This window comes from Coturnix japonica, chromosome 2 (genome assembly GCF_054131305.1).
Source record: "Coturnix japonica strain WE chromosome 2, WE-NBRP24, whole genome shotgun sequence".
NCBI classification, from domain to species: domain Eukaryota; kingdom Metazoa; phylum Chordata; class Aves; order Galliformes; family Phasianidae; genus Coturnix; species Coturnix japonica.
In genome coordinates, this window is record NC_140664.1 from 65,626,839 (window position 1) to 65,645,186 (window position 18,348).

The following is an 18,348-nucleotide window of genomic DNA, read 5'->3' on the forward strand; positions in this document are numbered from 1 at the left end:
TCTCCACTGGTTGGTACTGCTACCAGCTCGCAATGGTTTTGTTCAGCCTTCTTTGTCTCCAAACATTCACGAGGATCCCTGCCTTGTTAATCATGTAAACCCCAGAAAAATAATTTATTGACATTTAGCTCTGCTTTAGTTATGTGTTTTAACTTTTCAAGCTACAAGGTCTTAACTGAAGCTAGTTCAATCTCTGAGACTACATTTACACTAGAAAATTATCAGAGCCAGGGTACAAGCATTAGTACTAATGGCATTACTGATTGCTTAATTATTCTCTGGCATAGTTCTAGCCCACGTCACTGGATTTGCAGTATGTAGTTGGGGACAACATGTTCCAATCACTACTTCTCTGGAAACACAGAAGTATAATTACACTAACAGATACTTAACCATTACATATGGCTTCAGGACTAACTGGAATTCTCCGCCCCCCAAAAAAAAGCCTGCAGTGGAATCATGGGACATACATGTCTGATATTCATGGGACAAACAGCAATACCTCTTTATGCATTTTTGCCAAACTTAACATAAAACATAAAACCCTCTTGCAAATAGCCATTTATGCAATGTACATGTTCACATCCCATTCATTGAAGAAACAGAGGATCCTCTTAAAGCCATTTCATTGCCCTATGCAGAGGCATTGTGCCATCCTGTTATTCTCATCTCATTTATCAGTGATAAGCACCTTGTCTGAGGCAAGAAGTGGCTCTTCACATAGCTATACATTTCAAATCTGTGAGAAATAGAGGTCCTGTTATGGTCCTCCCATACAACTGATAACTACTACCAAAATGTATGGCACTAACAAACAGGGCAACATATTTGCCCATGCCCTTCATTCCAGCACCTGCTGGATCAGGTAGCGTGTTAATGCACGTACCCATTGAATTTAATCATACATCACTTCATAGAACAATTTTTGTACAATTTTCTATTATTTGTCCCTTTTCAGAACTAGTTATATTTTAACATTCTATGTAGATCCCCGGTGTTTTGGAGTTGTTTTGGGTTTTTTTTCTTCCACTTTCCACCTTAATAATTCTTGACAGAAATGAAACTACTGCTATCTCCCTGTGGGTGCTGTTTATTTTGCATAATTTGTCTAAATACCATATACTAGTAGACGCCAAAATAATCCTGTGTTTAATTTGCAGATATTCCCTGTATAACAACCTAATGTATTCAATTCAGTAAGCAAGAATCCTTAAAAATAGGTTTTACAACTTTGGATGATCTAAACAGATCAATCCCAACATAACCATCCTGATAATTCAAATGTTCTCAAGCTTTCATTTGTATTTTGCTTTTTTTTTTTCCTAACTGCTCCATCTGGCATAGCAAAAAGGTTCCACGTAGACCACCTTAACTGCGCTAGAAGCAGTGATGCTCATACAAAGGAATAAGAACATAAAAATAATGTAAAAGGATAATTGAGTGCAGAAGTAATAGCAGAAGAAAGATGACAGAAGAACACAGGGATCAATCTAACAGGAAAAAGGGGGACTGACCTTCATGGTCAGTGACCTTCCCACATGAACAAGATCTAAGTCTCTACCAGAACTCTTCTAAGGTCAAGAGCCCCTTGGGAGGAAAAGGGGCAACTCTTTACCCACAGATTCAATTTAGATAGCTTTGCAGCTGCTGCTTCATCCCTAAGCTTAATTTGGTTACAGCTGGTTAGCTAAGAATCAGGACAAAGTGTGACTTAACTGTAGGTATTTCATGGGTATAGGTCTTTATATAGTGCATGTTATGAAAGAAGAGTAAGGCCTGTTGAAAATAACTTGTGCTGGCAATGTTCATCACTTGAAAGTGACATGAAACCATCTTGGTGAGCTGTCAGCTGCAACTTAGCCAAACACTGCTCAGTATGCTCATTCACTGTTTCCCCTAAGACTGAACTGGGAGCCTTGAAAGAAATCCTTCACTCACTCATTGTCTCCTGTTCCCTGCTTTCCTTTAGAGAGATTTTCTATAGTCCACCCATAATTCAGATTGCCTGTTGTAACAAAGCAAACAGTGGGTGCTTTTTTTTTTTTTCCTAAGTATAACAATTTCCTTAAACTATAGTTTTAGCATTTTATGATTTTCAGAGATGCCTCTATTTCTTACTGCTGCTAGCATATTACTAGGATTAATCCCTTGCAGATTTCTATATATGGATAACTAAGCACATGCTTGCCTGATGATGTCAACTTCAGTAGCTCCTTACAGCATGCATTTGTATTGAATCCAGATGTTCAGTCCAACATCGGTCACAAAGAACACTGTCACTGAAACAGTATTTGCGAGAGAAAAATTGACTAGGTTCTGATGATATGTAACACTGATCATTGCTAGGAGAGAAAGGGAAAAAGACTGAATTAACAAATACTTAGTTCACTTTGAACCATTCAATTATCAGGATTTTTACCCAGGTGAACTGTAATGCAGGAGAAACAAGACTTTCTACAATGGATATGTTAGCAGAACAACTGCAAATAGGAAGGAGAAAGCAGATTGCTGTGACATGGAATTGAGCATGGTTCTGAAGTGTGTGTAAGCTTTTATCCAGAACTCTAAACTGGGAAGTCATCATCTAGCTGAGATAGTACATAAGGCCTGAAAAATTTTGTCAAAAACAGACTACAGGAAGCAAGTAGAAAAAGCACCTGTGATCTGTATCGGCTTGTCTTACATTACACAGCAAGCAACCCTAGCAACAAAGGTAGTATAAAAACTTATATTGAATTGTGAGACTTTGCACTGATTCAGGATCTGAAGAAAAGCCACATACAAGAGCCAGGGCACCAAGGAGGCAGAAGGGAAAATTCCAGAGGGAGCAGGTAAGCACCAAGACAGTGGTTATGTGATCAGAAAGGGGGATGAAGAGGGCCTGTCTTCTTTCCCACCATAAAAATAAAAACTAATGAAGCTGGGGATAAAAGCAACAATCCCAGGCAGATACCAGCTGCCAGAGCTTTTAATGAGAATTTCAGACAGCTTGTTGGATCATGCAAGTTCGCTTCTGACTCCCAAATAATTCCTGCACTTACATGGGGTGAGTGAACAGGCTGTGCAATAACAATGGAGCTGCGCACCAGGACCAGTGCTGCTTCATCTCGACAAAGAAATGATGTGTGCAGGCTCTACGTTATGACTCCATCCTTCACGAAGACCCATCCTTCCCTTCTGAATTGCTAACAGGCTGCAGAACTAGTAGCACAAACGCAAAGCCGTCCCGTAGGTATGCCAGGTGAGTGGACCGTCAAGTGTCTGAGTGCTACATCTGCACCCGACTGAACAACGCTGGTCAGTGAAAAGCATTACGGAGAGAAAGCAGCAGGACCTCTCCCAGCTCACGTCCCACCCGCAGTTTTCCACAGAGGAATCCTTCAGGTGCTGTTTTTTTTCCCATTCTCCTATAACAACCTGAGAGCTGCTCAACTCCACGCACATCTCCTTCCGACGGACTCAATGCCACCGCGGCCCCTCGACTTCTCGCCAGCCACGGCCAGGAGCCCTCTCCACAGCGGTAATTCTCGCTGCGCCGGGGCAGCGCCTCAACCGCACGCCTGGGGGCTTCCCAGCTGCTCCTTTGCAGAAAGGCGACGATGCTGTCGATGGCAGCTCTCTCCGACGGGCTGCCGAGCGAGCAAGAGACAGCGGTTCCCAACTCCCGCCCTGCCGAAAAGCCCATCCACCGTCCAGCTTCACATCGCAGACCGCAGCCGCCCGTTGTGGGGGCACCCTGCAGCTGCCGCCGGGGCGGGGCGGACGGGGAGCGCGGCGGGGCGGCCAATCAGGCGGCGCCCCCGCAGCAGTTACGCTGCGGCGTGAGGGGAGGCGCGAGTGCGTTGATGTTTCTCTCTCCGGCGGGAGGGGGAGGAGGAGCGGCCAAGGGGGCGCGGGGTGGATTTGTCGCGCGGGAGTGCGCGCACTGGGTCTGCGGGTTCAGGACCGGACTATGGCGGTACCGGGAACTCGGCGGCCCCGGGCCCTGCTGCGCCTTCTGGTAGCCGCGGTTCTGCTGCCCGGGACGGCCGGTAAGCGAGTGCGTGCGTGCCTACGGGGAACGGGGGGGAGGGAAAAAGCGAGCGATCGGCGCCTGGGGCGGGGGGAGGAGAGTGGCGGCGGAGGCGGCAGCCTGCAGGTCCACGTCGGTTCCTTTCAACAACATGGCGGAGGGGCCGGCTAGGGCGGAGTCGCCGCCTCCCCCGGTGTCCGAGCCCTGCGGGGCCCGCGTCCCGCTCGTCCCTTTGTTGATCGAACGCGGTGTCGGATCCGAGGGAGGGGCGGCCGGCGGCGCGGGGCGGGTGTTGTGTCGCGAGGCACCCGCCGCTGTTCTGCCTGGACCCGGCCCCTCGGGGCAGCTCGCCGTGCCGGTACTGCAGCCCGGTCCCGGCCGCTCTTTCGGGTTCTGGGTTCTACGTGTCGGAGCGCTCTTCGTGTCGGCGGCTGGGGCAGAGCAGCCAGGAGGAACCTGCCTCCGCGGAGGAGGTCTCGTCGGAAACTTGTCTGCTGCCCCGGGTGCCGCCGTCGTCATCGGGCTGGAAGCGCCGCTGCGACCTGCGGGTCCTGTCGGCGAGCTGAGGGCGCTGGCGGACAGCGTGTCTAGTAGGGCTGGAGCACGAGCCCCAGGGCCGCAGCTCGGTGTCCGGCGGGGACCGGACCGCGTCGGTGCCCGCGACGCTGTGTGACGCAGCGGTGTCTGCTCTGACGACTGCGTTGCGCTGTGTAGGCAGAGCTTTCGGTACGGGCAGCGGTGTTTGCTTTTCGAGTACTACAGCCTGAGGAAAGCAGGTCTTCAGTGACCGGCTTGTGGTGTGATGGTTTTATTCCCTTGGCCTTTCTTCTGTGCCTGTGGTCTCTAGGGGGAGAGCTGTGCTGTGGCTAAAGTCGTGCACTAAACTGGGGCTGATATCAGAAAGAGATGCGCTGTCTTAAAAAAGAAGAAAAAAAAGGTGGAATTACATACATTTTGTTCTTTGGATAGCAGTTCTGTAATGCAATGCACAAAACACCTGGCTCTAATTGGTTTAGGCTCTGCTGGACTCTGATTAAACAACGATAACACATGCACGAAATCTGCATTTTACAATCGTACTGAATTCTAACAAATCTTTTAACAAATTGTGTTTTGCTTTGGGTTTTAAAGAGGAACGGGAGGAGCACCACAACTTTATTCAAGCTTTAAGGCATCTGGGGTTTCTGCATGCTGTTTGCAACTCACTTTAAGGTGATGCTTATACAGTAAAGAAAGTGTTTCTTAAAGCAAAACAATTTGCTAAGCTAGAATGCTGCATTGCCACTATGTGCTAAAGAAGGTAGAGAATCTTTGGTGTAGAAACAGTGAAGTAAGCTTAAGTTATCCGTTGTTTTATTTTCTTGTGTACTCGAAAAGGTGCAGCAGGCTTTAATAATTGACAACTTTTGTGTGTAACACATCCAGTCTAGATGAGGGACTTTGTAACTTGATTTGAGTTCTGAATCGTTCTTTTCCCTTTTGATGCTTCTAATCTGTCAAGAGTTCTCATTAATTATGTGAAAATAAGGCAATAAATTTCCATACAGAACCCGAAGATGGGAAGCAGCAGTGTTTAGTCTCTTTGTTTTGGTTTTGTTGCTTAAAAAAAGCAGGGGGTTGTGGGAAAAGATGTCAGCCTTATTCAAGGCAATAGGAACTCTAGGGCTCTTTATCTGTAGCTCATACACAAAGTCCTCTCCTGCTACTAAAGGGATGAATTTGTTCACTCACCATGGTTTAAGTTGGCAAACGATCATGATATAAGAATGGTAAGTATCATTAGGCAAATCATGTCTTACCTTGACAGAAGTTAAGCGTTTTCTGATGCTTTTGTTTTTAATCGGGCTGGTGTTATTGTGTGGTTGAATACTTTCATATTGTTTAGATGAAGATTAGGCGTGTCATGAAGCACAATGGCTAGTCAAACTACTGTTCAGATAGCCCTAATCTGTAGAGCAGCCTGTGTAAACATGCATTCACACAGTTAGTGCTTAACATAAGTAAGTGTACAAATCAGATTTCCATTCTGAAGTATATTTAAAAGTGCAAATGAAAGTTTCCCTTTTTTCATAAAGTTAATAAAACTAAAAGGTAAAGACAACTTTTAATCTAAACTTCCTTTGATTCTTATCTAAGCCATGCTGTTATATGAAAGATTACCAAAACATTTCATATGTTTTGTTGTAAGAGGGATGAACGAATGAGTTGTTCAAAAGCTATTACCGTTTTTCCCCTGCACTACAGAGAGCAGAATATTGCTTCATTGAAGCTGGGATTTCTTTCAAGGTTTTATTCTTACCTGCCAGTTATAGATAAACTACTTCACTGAGGCACTACTTGCTTGAGTGCATCACTGGTTGCCAAGAACGGTTGCTTACCTTGAAAGCTTTGTTTAATGAAGGCTAAAATGCTTCTAAAAGCTGTCCTGGCAACTTGATAACCAGTGCTGTCACCTCATAGTGTTTAACTTGGTCAGTGCCATTGTGAGAATAACGGCTTTGCAGACATCCTGAAGTATCGTGGTTGAAAAACATCTTAGATGTATTTCAGTTACTGTACCTAAACAGTATCTTCAGCTAGTTCAGAGATAAGTCAAAATGTATTGTTTGAAGTGTATAAATAAGAGTATGGGAATCTGAGATCACCTGTCGGAGTTATGTTTTTGCTTGTGACAAAATTTATTAGAGAGGGGGAGAAGCTACTAGTAAACACCACTACTCATTTAGTTGTCTTCAAGATCTTTCGTTATCCCTGATATACCGCAGCCTTGCTCCTTTCTCCACATAAGCATTACACTTATGGAACCAGAGTGTTGATTTTCTTTTTTTCTTCTGGTGGTACGGTTTTTCTTTTTAGTGTTTGTTGTTGGGTTTACAAGATGCCGCTTGTATTTTCTATGGAAGAAGTAATTCTTATGACAAATAACGGAGCTCTTCTTGGCAAGCTGTGTAGCTTCCGTCTTATTTCTGTTCCCAACTCATTATATCTGCACTGTGGGCTCTGTGCTAATTGTTTCATCCACACACTGTTGCATTCAACTTTTACATAATAAAATTAGGTACTGTAAATAACTGTCAAATGTATGGCAGTTGAGGTGGGATCTTTCCGCCAGTATTCTGTTACATTTTGTTGCTGTGCAACAGAGAGCAGTAGAGGGGCAGTCTGACAAAATGCATCTGATACGGAGGTGCAGATGAAGCAAAGGTAATTGAATTCCACCGTGCTGAAAAACACTGCACCTGTTGCCATTCATAGGTGCTTACTGAATGTTCTTGGAGACCAAGAAATGGATGTGAGCACGGTGAGGCGGTGTGTGGTGCAATTCAGCAGGGGTGACAGCAAATCACTTCTGCTGGTGCAGATTTTTACAGGCACAGCACGCAGACTCTTGTTCATCATTTGAAGAAATGCTTCTGAATGCTTGGAGATGAGGCAAAAACTTCTTCAAGGTGATGGCAGGATGAAATTTGTTTGTTTGTTTTTCCTGGAGATTGAAAGTACAGGTGAAAACACTGGCATTCAGTTAGAACATTCTAATAAGCCAGTCACTGGCGATTCACTCTCATCGCATTAGTGTTAAATCTCATCTATAGGGTGTTCTGGAGGTTGTGGATTCTCCTTCTCTGGAGATATTCAATACCTATCTGGATGCCTACCTGTGCAGCCTGCTCTAGGGGGCCTGCTTTGCAGGGGAGCTGGACTTGATGTTCTCTGGAGGTCCCTTCGTACCCTACAATTCTGTGCATGTGATTCGTGCATTCATACACTTGTTCTTTGAGTATAGGTTACTAACTGGAAGAAGGTGAGATGTAGGCATGGATATTACAGTTCTTTCCTCTACACTTGATATGAATTGTTGCTAATGATGCCTAATTTGGTTTTCCTGTTAGTGTAAAAAAAAACCACAAAAAACCCCAAAACACTATTAAACAGTTAAGTTGTAAGGCATTAAGAGTTGTAAATGACTAAAGGAGGAAGGTGGCAGCCACTGTTTGGTTTTTGGGGTTTGTTTGTTGGTTTTCTTTTTCTTAGGGATATGTCCACAAGAGAGCAGTAAAAAGCTGTATTCCCAGAATCATGCCTCTTGCTCATTAGGTGCCCTTTTCCCCTTGAAAAAGGGGAGTGTAGCTTCAGAACAAAATAAGGACTTACTTGTGTAGAAAGCCATTTAGTTTTTGTGAAGTGTGCTTGTCTTGATAACAGACTAAAAGATAATGCTGTCAAGCTGGACAAAAGTATAAATTGTTGAATAAAATTGCACTGGGAAATGTTAACAAAGGAAAGGTGGGTGAGACACTTACTAAGCGCTTTATTTAGTATGAGTGGGATTAGTGTCTCTTTAAGGTTGTATGTGATCAGGGAGATGAATAAACAAATCACTGAAAGTCTGTTACTGTAGGCACTCAGATGCATCTGCAGATATGATAAGTGGGGAGGATTATTTAACTAGAGGTAGTATTGGATGAAGCAAGGCTGATAAAGGCCTGCAAGGTTTTGGTTTGTTGTCTCTTTGTTTTTAAATAAAGTGATATTCTGAAAACTGGATGGGAAAGAAAGAGTCCCCTAGAATGTTGTAGAAATAATAATTTGCTGAAGTGTGGATCAAGTTATTTTCCTGTTGATGTGCCTTTGGTTAATGTTTCATAGTTGAATTCTGAATAGTAAGAATTCCCTTATTTTTTTCAGGATGGAAAACACTGCATCTTGCTTTGGTTGAAAATAATACAGTCAAAAGATGTCAAAGAAGGGATACAACTTAGAATCAAGAATTTGAGAAGGAATATATATTTGAAATTGGATTGTCTTTTCATATCCTCTTTTTGCTGGTCAGTGTTGTCCAAGAGTAGAAAAAGATGGAAAATCCAAGACAATTCAGGCAGTGGTTATCTTAAACTCAGTGAAGAAACCAGAGTTTCAGTGAAAAAACAAGTATAGTGTTTCAGGGCATCTTCTGCTCTGCTCCCCTTAGTATCGATTCGATGTGAGATTTTTGTACCCTTTAAAGAGACTGTTCATGGTTCATTGTATTTTTGGGGTTGGTCGTTGAAGATGTGTTGTTGTTTCGGTCTTTACATGCGCTCACAGTTTCTGTGCAACCTGTAGTTGAGAAGGATGTTTTCATTTCTGCTGTGGTGTGTTCTCACTTCTGTTTCAAGACAGTCATACAGCTTGTACTCTACTCAGTTGAACAAGCAGAGTCAGTGTATTGCTAGCTTTATTTTTATTGCACTATTTTCTGGCTTTGGCACTGTATATATGGGAAGGAGTGGAGAAGGAAGTTTGTAGTAACAGACTTCCCAGGAAATTTTTCAACTTAAAGAATGAAACCAGATCTTCACATCTTCCTGTATGTGCTTCTGCCCTATTGTCCCTGCCCTCAAATTACTAGTTCAGTTGAGTTAAGGCATTGTTTTCTTGCATTTTCGTGTACACACACGCACAAAAGCTAAGTCATATTCTCTATGCGTGAAAGGATATGTTTTTAGGTAATTCGGGGGCTGTTTAGGATTTGAATTTTGTTGTTTGTTTTAATGAGAATTAAGCATTTATATGTCCTTTCCTCAGAAAACAATAGAGTTATAATGTAAAGTATGAAGTATTAATCTATTTAGGTAGCCAACAGTATCCTATTTTTAATGACTAAAACTGCTCCCTTGGCTGTTAAAACAAAAGCAAAAGTCATTGTTTGTATTGGCTTTGAAGAAGAACACTTACGCAGTTATCTTTAGAAGATAGTGTTATAAAATATACTTAAATTTAGAATGGGGAAACTAACAAGATTTCTCTACCTGGAGAAGCATTTTGCGTGGCAGATTACCTCCACAGTTGTATAAGGAGAGATGACTTTGTATGACATTCTTTCATATGTTTATCTCCTGATTCTGTTGTCCCACTAAAAACCTTGTAGCATTTTTCTTCAGGGTTAAATTTCTTCTGTAGTTGGAGTTGCTTTGTGATTCATAATGGGTGTCAAGACTTAACTTTTTTTTTTTTTTCCCTCAATACAGCATTACAGTGTTACTGCCATCTATGCACAAAGGACAACTTTACCTGTGTGACAGATGGGCTTTGTTTTACCTCAGTAACACGGATTGCAGATAGAGTCATACACAATAGCATGTGTATAGCAGAAATTGATCTGATTCCCCGGGACAGACCATTTGTTTGTGCACCATCCTCCAGAGATGGAGTTACTACTTTGCCTCATTGTTGTGACAAAGACCACTGCAATAAAATAGAACTTCCAATTCCAACACCAGGTAATAGTTTTTGGTGTATTTGTTTTTTATTTATTTTTAACAATGGAGAGTTCTAAAAGAATTCTAGTTTTGAGATTGCTGATAAACTTGAAGATTTGAAGTATACCTTAGATTCTGCAAATAACATTTCAAGAGTTTTAGAATAATACATTCTTATTCTGGATAGGAACAGTAGGGCTAGTTTCAAAGGCTTCTGTGCAAGTTAGATATAAACTGAATTTGAAGATGATCAGACACTGGAACTGGTTTACTCATAGCACAGTAGTCTTTGCACCAAGCATGCTGAAATTCCCAGAATGTTTGGACAATGCTTTCATGTGTAGGGTTTGAATTTTGGGTGGTCATGTGTTGGGCTTGAAGATCCCTTCCAACTTTGGGCATTCTTTGAAATAGTTACTTTGTCCATTGTAATACAGTTTTTTTTATGCAATAACTTTTTGAAGAATAGTTATTAAGAAATGTAATTCAGATATTATTATGAAATACTTCAAGTTTATTTACTCAGTGTTACATAGAATGAAACAGTAAAACTGTCTTATTTGTTTACCATCAGGTCCTACTCCAGGAAGACCAGCTTCTAGTCTAGGACCTGTGGAACTGGCAGCTGTTATTGCTGGACCTGTCTGCTTTGTCTGCATTTCACTGATGCTGATTCTTTATCTTTGTCATAACCGTACCATAATTCATCATCGTGTGCCAAGTGAAGAAGATCCTTCATTGGATCGTCCCTTTATATCTGAAGGGACTACTTTAAAGGATTTAATTTATGATATGACAACTTCAGGTTCTGGGTCAGGTAATGTCATACTTGTAGTAATATTCTGTTGAATAGCTTTGTAAGAACTTTGCAATCTTTATTTAAAAAAAAAAAAGGTTAAATATACTTAAACTTACAATTAACTGGAAAAGGTATTAGAGAATATGCTACTTTCATATAGATATATTTGGTATCAGAACTGATTCCAGTACATAGAAATAAGTGAAATAAAATCATGCTGAGTTGCTGTTACTATTTCTCTTCAAGCTGATATGGAATAGCAGTATTGTACGTTCAGTTGTTGTAAGTATCGTTTTCTACTAATAGTAAGGGTTCAGTCATATACATTTTGTTTTACACAACATGGTTAAATTCCAGTCTCCTTTATTTCTAAACTAATATGTGGAACTGTTTCTCTTAGCTTTACGTTAAAGAATACCTACAGCTATTGGTATATGACAAATATTCTGAATTCTAAGTGCAAAGTAATATTTTAAGCAGTTCTCCCCTCAGAGAAGATGTGCTAGTTACAAATAACTGCATTCTGTGCCCAAAGAATTTCTATCCTTAAACTTCATGATTTTTGTTTATTTATTTATTTTAATTCTGATTTCAATAGGTATTCCTCTGTGAGAATGAGGTAGTAGTCTTGTTTTGCATGTAGTTTTTGCTATAGTTCTGACATAGTTTCCAGTAGGGTTGTATTGGTCTGTCGTATAAGTGACAGTAAGCATTGATTTGAGGTGATACATCTCACAGATGGCACAGACTAATTCATCTCTGATCCACCTTAAGTTACTTACAGCCTGTGGGAGTGATGGGGGTTGGACTCGATGATCTCTAGAGGTCCCTTCCAACCCCTACAATTCTGTGATTCTGTGATGTATCTCGTATATGGCAACTTCTCGTCAGCTTTCTACTATATAGAAGTCAAAAAAATTGATCTTTTTACTAGTAGATATGTGCTGAAACATGCATATACTTTCATAGTGCTGTTTTCTGCCAGTAAATGTTTGTATTTGATTATCAGTTTTTGAATCCTTCAGTTTCACAGAAAAAAATATAATAGAAACAAACTAAAAACCTAGTTTGTAGTTCTTCCCTAATGACAGTAACTGGTAAAGCTGTTCAGAGTCCACTGCTCTGTCAAATCAGTATAAAATCAACATAATTTGCTGCACATGTTCAGAATATAGATTAAGTAATCTTTGGTCACATTTTCATTGAGGTTATTCTAACTGTGTAAACAATTAAGTTTCAGTTGAGAGTTTTTTCCATTGTTCAAATGTGACTTGATCATGACAGAGTAAATTGATTTCAGGAGAGCTGGAGCAGTTCAGGTGCATTCCAGTTTTCTTACTTACTAACAAAGATACTAAATTAAATTAATGAAAGCGATAACTAAAGCTTCTAATATATTGAGGTACAATTTGATAAATGCTGTTTCTGAACTTGGTCTTCCAGTTTTGTTTGTTCATGTGGGGGTGTGCAGAAGAGTTTTAATAAAGAATGAGAATCTGAGACTCACATTTCTTGGAATGTGAAATGCTATGACATAATTACATGATTGTTTTGACTGGGCTGTAGTTAGTCTTCCTCATAGTAGCTTATATGATGTAGTGTTTTGACTTTGTGATTAAAAGCAGCATTGATAATGCACTTATGTCTTAGATGTTTCTGAGCAGAGCTTAAGAAGTGCAGCCATTACCTGTTTACCAGGGTTAAGCCACAGAAACTGTGCAGTTAAAAAGCAGAAATCTATTTACTTAATGTCTACAGATACAGACTATTTCTAAAGAAAGTAAAAAAGAAATTGTCACTTTAAAGTTTAAATCTGTATGTACTGTTTCTAAGTCATCTTCTGCACTGCACTAGTTCCTACTATGCCTGTAAATCTAGGAGAGGAAGCTTTTAAGGTAATCCTTTAAAACTAATACATGGTTTCAAAGTACTGTCTGATTGGCAGTTTTCTCTAACTTCTGTAGATAATCACAGTACTTATCCTGTTTTCTACATGGCCATTTTCCCATAGGACTTTAGATTGAAAGTCAAGCTTATGATTATGTTAATTTGGACTTGATTGCTAATTGACTTTTCTATTTGTTATTGGCAATATCCCATTGTTTGTCTTCTGGACTGCCTCCCTCTGGTGATTCTGAGCCTTTTTTCATGCTTGAAGATATTCTCTGGAAGTACACATTCAAAGTACGCTTTTTAAAAACTGAGAGTCCCAGTTAGAATAAACTTAGAGGATTCTTACTCCTGAGCAGGTGGTTAATTGAGTCATTCCTTCCTGATTTGCAAATGCGGGTTTCTTGCTTTTTTTTGGGGTAGAGGGGGGGTGTATCAGGGGAGGTTGATTTTGGGGGGGGAGGGGTGGCAAGCAGGGAGTTGGTTTTGTTTTCCTAGATTTCTTTTTATTTGTGAGGCAGGTGGGTGGGGCATGGAAACAGTGGGAGTGTTAAGTATATCAAACTAGGGGAGTTTTCAGAGCAGCCATGCCTGGTGTACAGTACCAGAGCATCCTGATCAGTGCATTGCTTGTGTTGTCGGAATCAGAGGAAGGAAAGCAGCAAATACGGTTGAGTTTGAGTTTCTGCAAAGGAAAGCTATTCACTACTTTGTTCCATGCCTGAAAGACAAAATCATATTCTCTGTAAAACAAGAGGGCTGGGTGTTTCCTAACTTAAAAACACAGTCCAACTTGAACCACAGTGAAATCTGTATTATTCTGCTGGCATTCAAGCTGTGAACAGTATTTCTAACTGTGGAAGTGTTTCAAGTTTTGTGCTTTTGTTTTTTTTTCCTGTGCTGTTGGTAGTATACGTATTTTCCATGACATATCATTTTGTCTGCAAATTTGTCAGTTACTTTCTAAATTATCATCCTTTTGTGCTCCAATGCTTAAATAATAATTTCAGTGTCCTGAAATGCCTGCAATGACTGTATTCTAATCTATGTTTTCATTATACACACTTTCAAATGTTATCTTTTCACTTTTGACATAAGCTGGGAGTAGAAACAGAAGGTGCTGAAGGAGGAAATGTCAGAGCTCCTAATGGAAGTAGTTTAGGCATAAAAGCACTAGTTAATCAGCACAGAACACAGCCAAGAAAGTGAACAGGCTGCTGGCCCAAAAGTTCTCTTAATCCTGCAAAGGGACTGAAAGCAATAGTAGTCAAGTAATAAGGATTCCCTCTATTTTGTATTATGGTATTCTCTGAAAGGAAGAATCTCAAAGTATACAGAATTCTGAAGGTGAACTCAGATATGAAGGGAATTAGGATTTTTTGTCTGTGGTAATAAATGCAAAACTTACTAAAGGCAATAATACTAGACCTAAAACAATTAGAGGACTGATGGAAGAAATTCATAAAGCACTTGAAGTAGAAGCTAAAACTTCAACAGAAGGATCTAAGGGAAGAATTTCAAGGTCTTTTGGAGCTGTGAGTGATTTTCAGGTCATGATGTAAATCTCTGAAATAGTGACATGTTACATATGCTGGAATGCACAGCAGTTACTCTCCAGCTTAGAAGTGTCCAAAACAACTTCTTTGCAAGGAGACAGAATTATAATAAAATTGTGGAGAAGCTTTTGTTATTGGAAGGCGAGTTCAACCAGGAACTTGAAGCATTTGAAAAACAGAATATTACAAAGTCATTGTCAAGCTGAGTCACTTGAACTTGGTGTATAGCTACTTAAGCTTATTGACAGTTTGTAGAGGTTTGAAGAGAATGAGACTTTACCAGTTTGTGGGGTTTTAGGAAAGGTCTTCTAAGGCAGAGTCTTCCAAGGTAAATTCAGCATTGTGTTAAAATGTTTGAGAGTATAAACAAAAACACGATAGAGTGATTCCGGAGTAGGGCCAAGAAGATGGTCAGAGATCTGGAGCATCCATACATAAAGACAGGCTCAGAGAGTTGGTGTTGTTGAGTCTTGGGAGAAGGCTTCCCTGAAGGCCTACAGGGAAGCTGGGAAGGGACTTTTTACTTTGGGAACATGGTGACAAGATGTGAGGTAATGGCTTTGAAGTAAAAAAGGGTAGGCTGAGGTCTGAGGCTGAGAAATTCTCACTATGAGTGTGGCAAGGCTTTGGAACAAATTTGGAGAAACTATGAATATCTTATCCCTGAAAGTGTTCAAGGCCAGGTTTCTTGGGACTTTGGACCGCCTGCTCTAGTGGAGGTGTTCCTCCTGTTGAGGCCCTCTCCAGCAACTACTTTTCAGCAGTCTGGTACATGTTAATGTAGTTGCTCAAGTTACTGGTGATACGTAGCTCTTTCATGTAAACCAAAATGATAGAAGTGCCCAGTTGAAAAACAGTGCTGTGTGGTGATAGATTCTTATGGACTTAAGATAAGCAGGAATTCCCACTTTCTGACAACCAACAGTAGAAAAAGAACAAACAGTTGCAACAGATAGAAGTAAATGAATATTAAAAAAAAAAACAAAACCAACCCATACAGTTGTAATGTGGCGTCTTAATGACAAGGGGTTTGAGTGCACCCTCAGTAAGTTTGCAGATGGCACAAAGTTAGATAGGGGCATTGATCTGTATGAGGGTAGGAAGGCTCTGTGGAGGGACTTGGATAGACTAGGCTGGACTGATGGGCTGAGGCCAACTGTATGGGGTTCAGGAAGGCTAAGTGGTTACCCAGTATAGTGGTGTGGAGTGGCAGATAAGCTGCCTTGCAGAAAAGGACCTAGGCATGATGACTGGCAACCAGCTGAACATGCACCAGCCGCATGATTAGGAGGCCAAGATCAGTGACATCCTGGTTTGTATCAGAAACAGTGCAGCCAGCTGGGTTATGAAGGAGCTGTCTCCCTGTTCTCAGTTGTGTTGGGGCCAGATGTGGTCTTCAGGGACACACAGTGTAGTGGTAGACTTGGTAGTGCTAGTTTAATAGCTAAAGCACTGCTTTCTTTTGGAGATGTGCAGTTCTTGGAAACAGCTGTGGTAGAAGAAAATACCACGTCACCATTTCCAAGTACAAGAAGCTTGTGTTCCAAGTTTGTACGAGGATCTTGTAGTTGCAATATGTAAGTGTAAAGAATGTGAAATTTGACTCTACCGGCAAGAAGTTTCTTTTTCAGGAATGAGTTTGGTCCTGTCATTATCCGGCCTTTTCTGCAGTTCAAAAATATGTTAATGAAGAACACAAATTAGGCTTCATAGATAAGCACTTGCAGTTTGAGCAGCCAATACAATTGGCCTGAGGATAGCTATTTTGCAGCAGTGGTTTGACTTTTTCCCTCTACAAGTAATTCTGTTGTACCTGAAATGTTTAGATCTCTATCAGCACATTTTCCCCTTCTTTTTCTTCATGTAGAAGTACATAAATTATCAACACAGCTCATTCAGGAAATGCCTTTAGATCCGAAACTCTCAAGGGACTTCTCTGTATACTAAAATGATTTAATATGCATTTATCAAAGATTGAGGCATAGGCATGGTAATGTTGTTGACCAGATAATCTTCTAGTGCTGTTATTTGCAAAGAATATTCAGAAATAGAAGGAAAATAATTATTCAGACTTTTAGCTGTGATTCATTTTCAGCAGTTTAAAGAAATTGAATATGTGTTTGTTCTTCTGTCAGCTACTGGAACAGTGATTATGGAGTTGTAGATTCAGGTGTTTGATATAAGTGAAATGACCCCATATCAAAAGACCTTATTGTGTGCAGATAACTTTGCTGATGGATTCATCTTGTAACATAGTATCAATGCAGAATTCTACAGGAAGCCTTTTAGTTACAAGAGACTTAAAAACCCACCCTGCATGGGGATGCCAGTGCTTCTTGTTTATTGTGTAAGTTTACAGCAGCATGTTATGAGGTGCTGTGAGTTAAAAGCATGTAGATGTTCTGAAGCTGTAAAACCTGCATGAATGTAAGCATTTTTCTCAAGTATAATGCTAGTGAAGTGCACGAGAGTGACTTCAGAAATGGGGAAAATATTAAAAGGATGTTTTCAGTTGTTAGAGGTGTTTGATAGTACTAACAGGCTGCTAGTGTACTTGGGTATCACCATGAGTGTTTGACAGCGTTGCTTTTAGCATGTTTTAACTTAGAAACTGATCAGGTCTTGTCTAGCAAGAAATCAAGTGGACTACTGGCAGACATGCTCTTGAGTGGCTTTGCCAAGAGAGTTATGGGCAGATCCTTAAGAAAGAAAAAACATCCTTATTCACAATTGTTTCATGTTCTGTATTTCGTTTAATTGTGTTTCATGTCTTGTCACTGTCTGTTGTTCATCTGTGTCCCATTCCAAATTCCTAAAGAGAAAGTCTGTGCCTTCCTTTGAATCACTGTAAAGGCAACTGGTAGCATAATGAGTTTCAGTTTTTGTATTGTTGGCTTTTATGATTGCAGGCAACATCTTACCTATATGCTTGTTAGAAGTTCTCAGCAAGTTGTCAAAATCTTAAGAAACTTAGTATTTTAAGAGAAATATCTCAATGGCATATGGATACTAATATAATTAGTTCTTACGCTAAGTGCTTATGCTGATGTTTAAATTTAACTTTGTATCTTCTTTTTAGGTTTACCTTTACTTGTGCAAAGGACAATTGCACGAACTATAGTACTCCAAGAAAGTATTGGTAAGGGTCGCTTTGGAGAAGTATGGAGGGGGAAATGGAGAGGAGAAGAAGTTGCTGTGAAGATCTTCTCTTCAAGAGAAGAGCGCTCATGGTTTCGAGAGGCAGAAATTTATCAGACAGTTATGCTACGACATGAAAACATTCTTGGATTCATAGCTGCGGACAATAAAGGTTAGAGATGTTACTAATTAATTTTGCTAATTGTTGTATTCTCAGAATTATAATTATAAAAACTATTTTGCAAATAATGCAGTTAAGAATTTTTTAAAAACTGTTACTTGAACACTTGATTTGACATGTTTAATAATCAAAACCTACATTTTATCTTTTCTGGAAAACATCTTTACATCTTTTAAATAAATAAAAAGGTCACCTACTTAAGTAGGTATAATTTCCACAGGCTGCTGAGGCAATGTATTGACTTGTTTTGAACAACCTAAGCATGTAGTTTGGGGTTTTAGTGGCTTCTTTATTTGTTTTTATTTGTTTTGTTTGATGCCCAATTTTAAAATGTGCTAGATATCTGCAGTACTGTGCAGGCAGTGGCAGGAACTTCTGTTCCCAGTACTTATGACTTCCCTGGGTTTAGCTGTCTCTAGAAATAACTGTGTCTGTACTGTAAGTAAGTTGAAGTTATATTACATACTTCTAGGTAAATTTATGCATTAAAAAACTTCAACTTCTGTTCATTCGCCTTAATTAAAAGCTGTACT

The 18,348-nt window shown here is 40.4% G+C and overlaps 1 protein-coding gene across 4 annotated transcripts in view; it reads left to right on the forward strand.

The window, feature by feature from the left end:
* Positions 1-3,835: 3,835 nt before the first annotated feature.
* The window catches only part of TGFBR1 (transforming growth factor beta receptor 1), a 33,953-nt gene continuing 19,440 nt past the window's right edge, over positions 3,836-18,348 (forward strand). For 2 of the 4 annotated variants that reach the window (XM_015854836.3, XM_085540084.1), the window contains exons 1-4: positions 3,836-4,031; positions 10,021-10,272; positions 10,826-11,068; positions 17,576-17,806. In XM_015854836.3, the coding sequence (XP_015710322.3) occupies positions 3,953-4,031; positions 10,021-10,272; positions 10,826-11,068; positions 17,576-17,806 (805 nt within the window). In that variant the 5' untranslated portion in view covers positions 3,836-3,952. Of the gene's footprint in view, positions 4,032-4,341; positions 4,739-10,020; positions 10,273-10,825; positions 11,069-17,575; positions 17,807-18,348 lie in introns of those variants that run through there. The other 2 variants (XM_085540083.1, XM_085540085.1) reach the window with 2 other exon arrangements.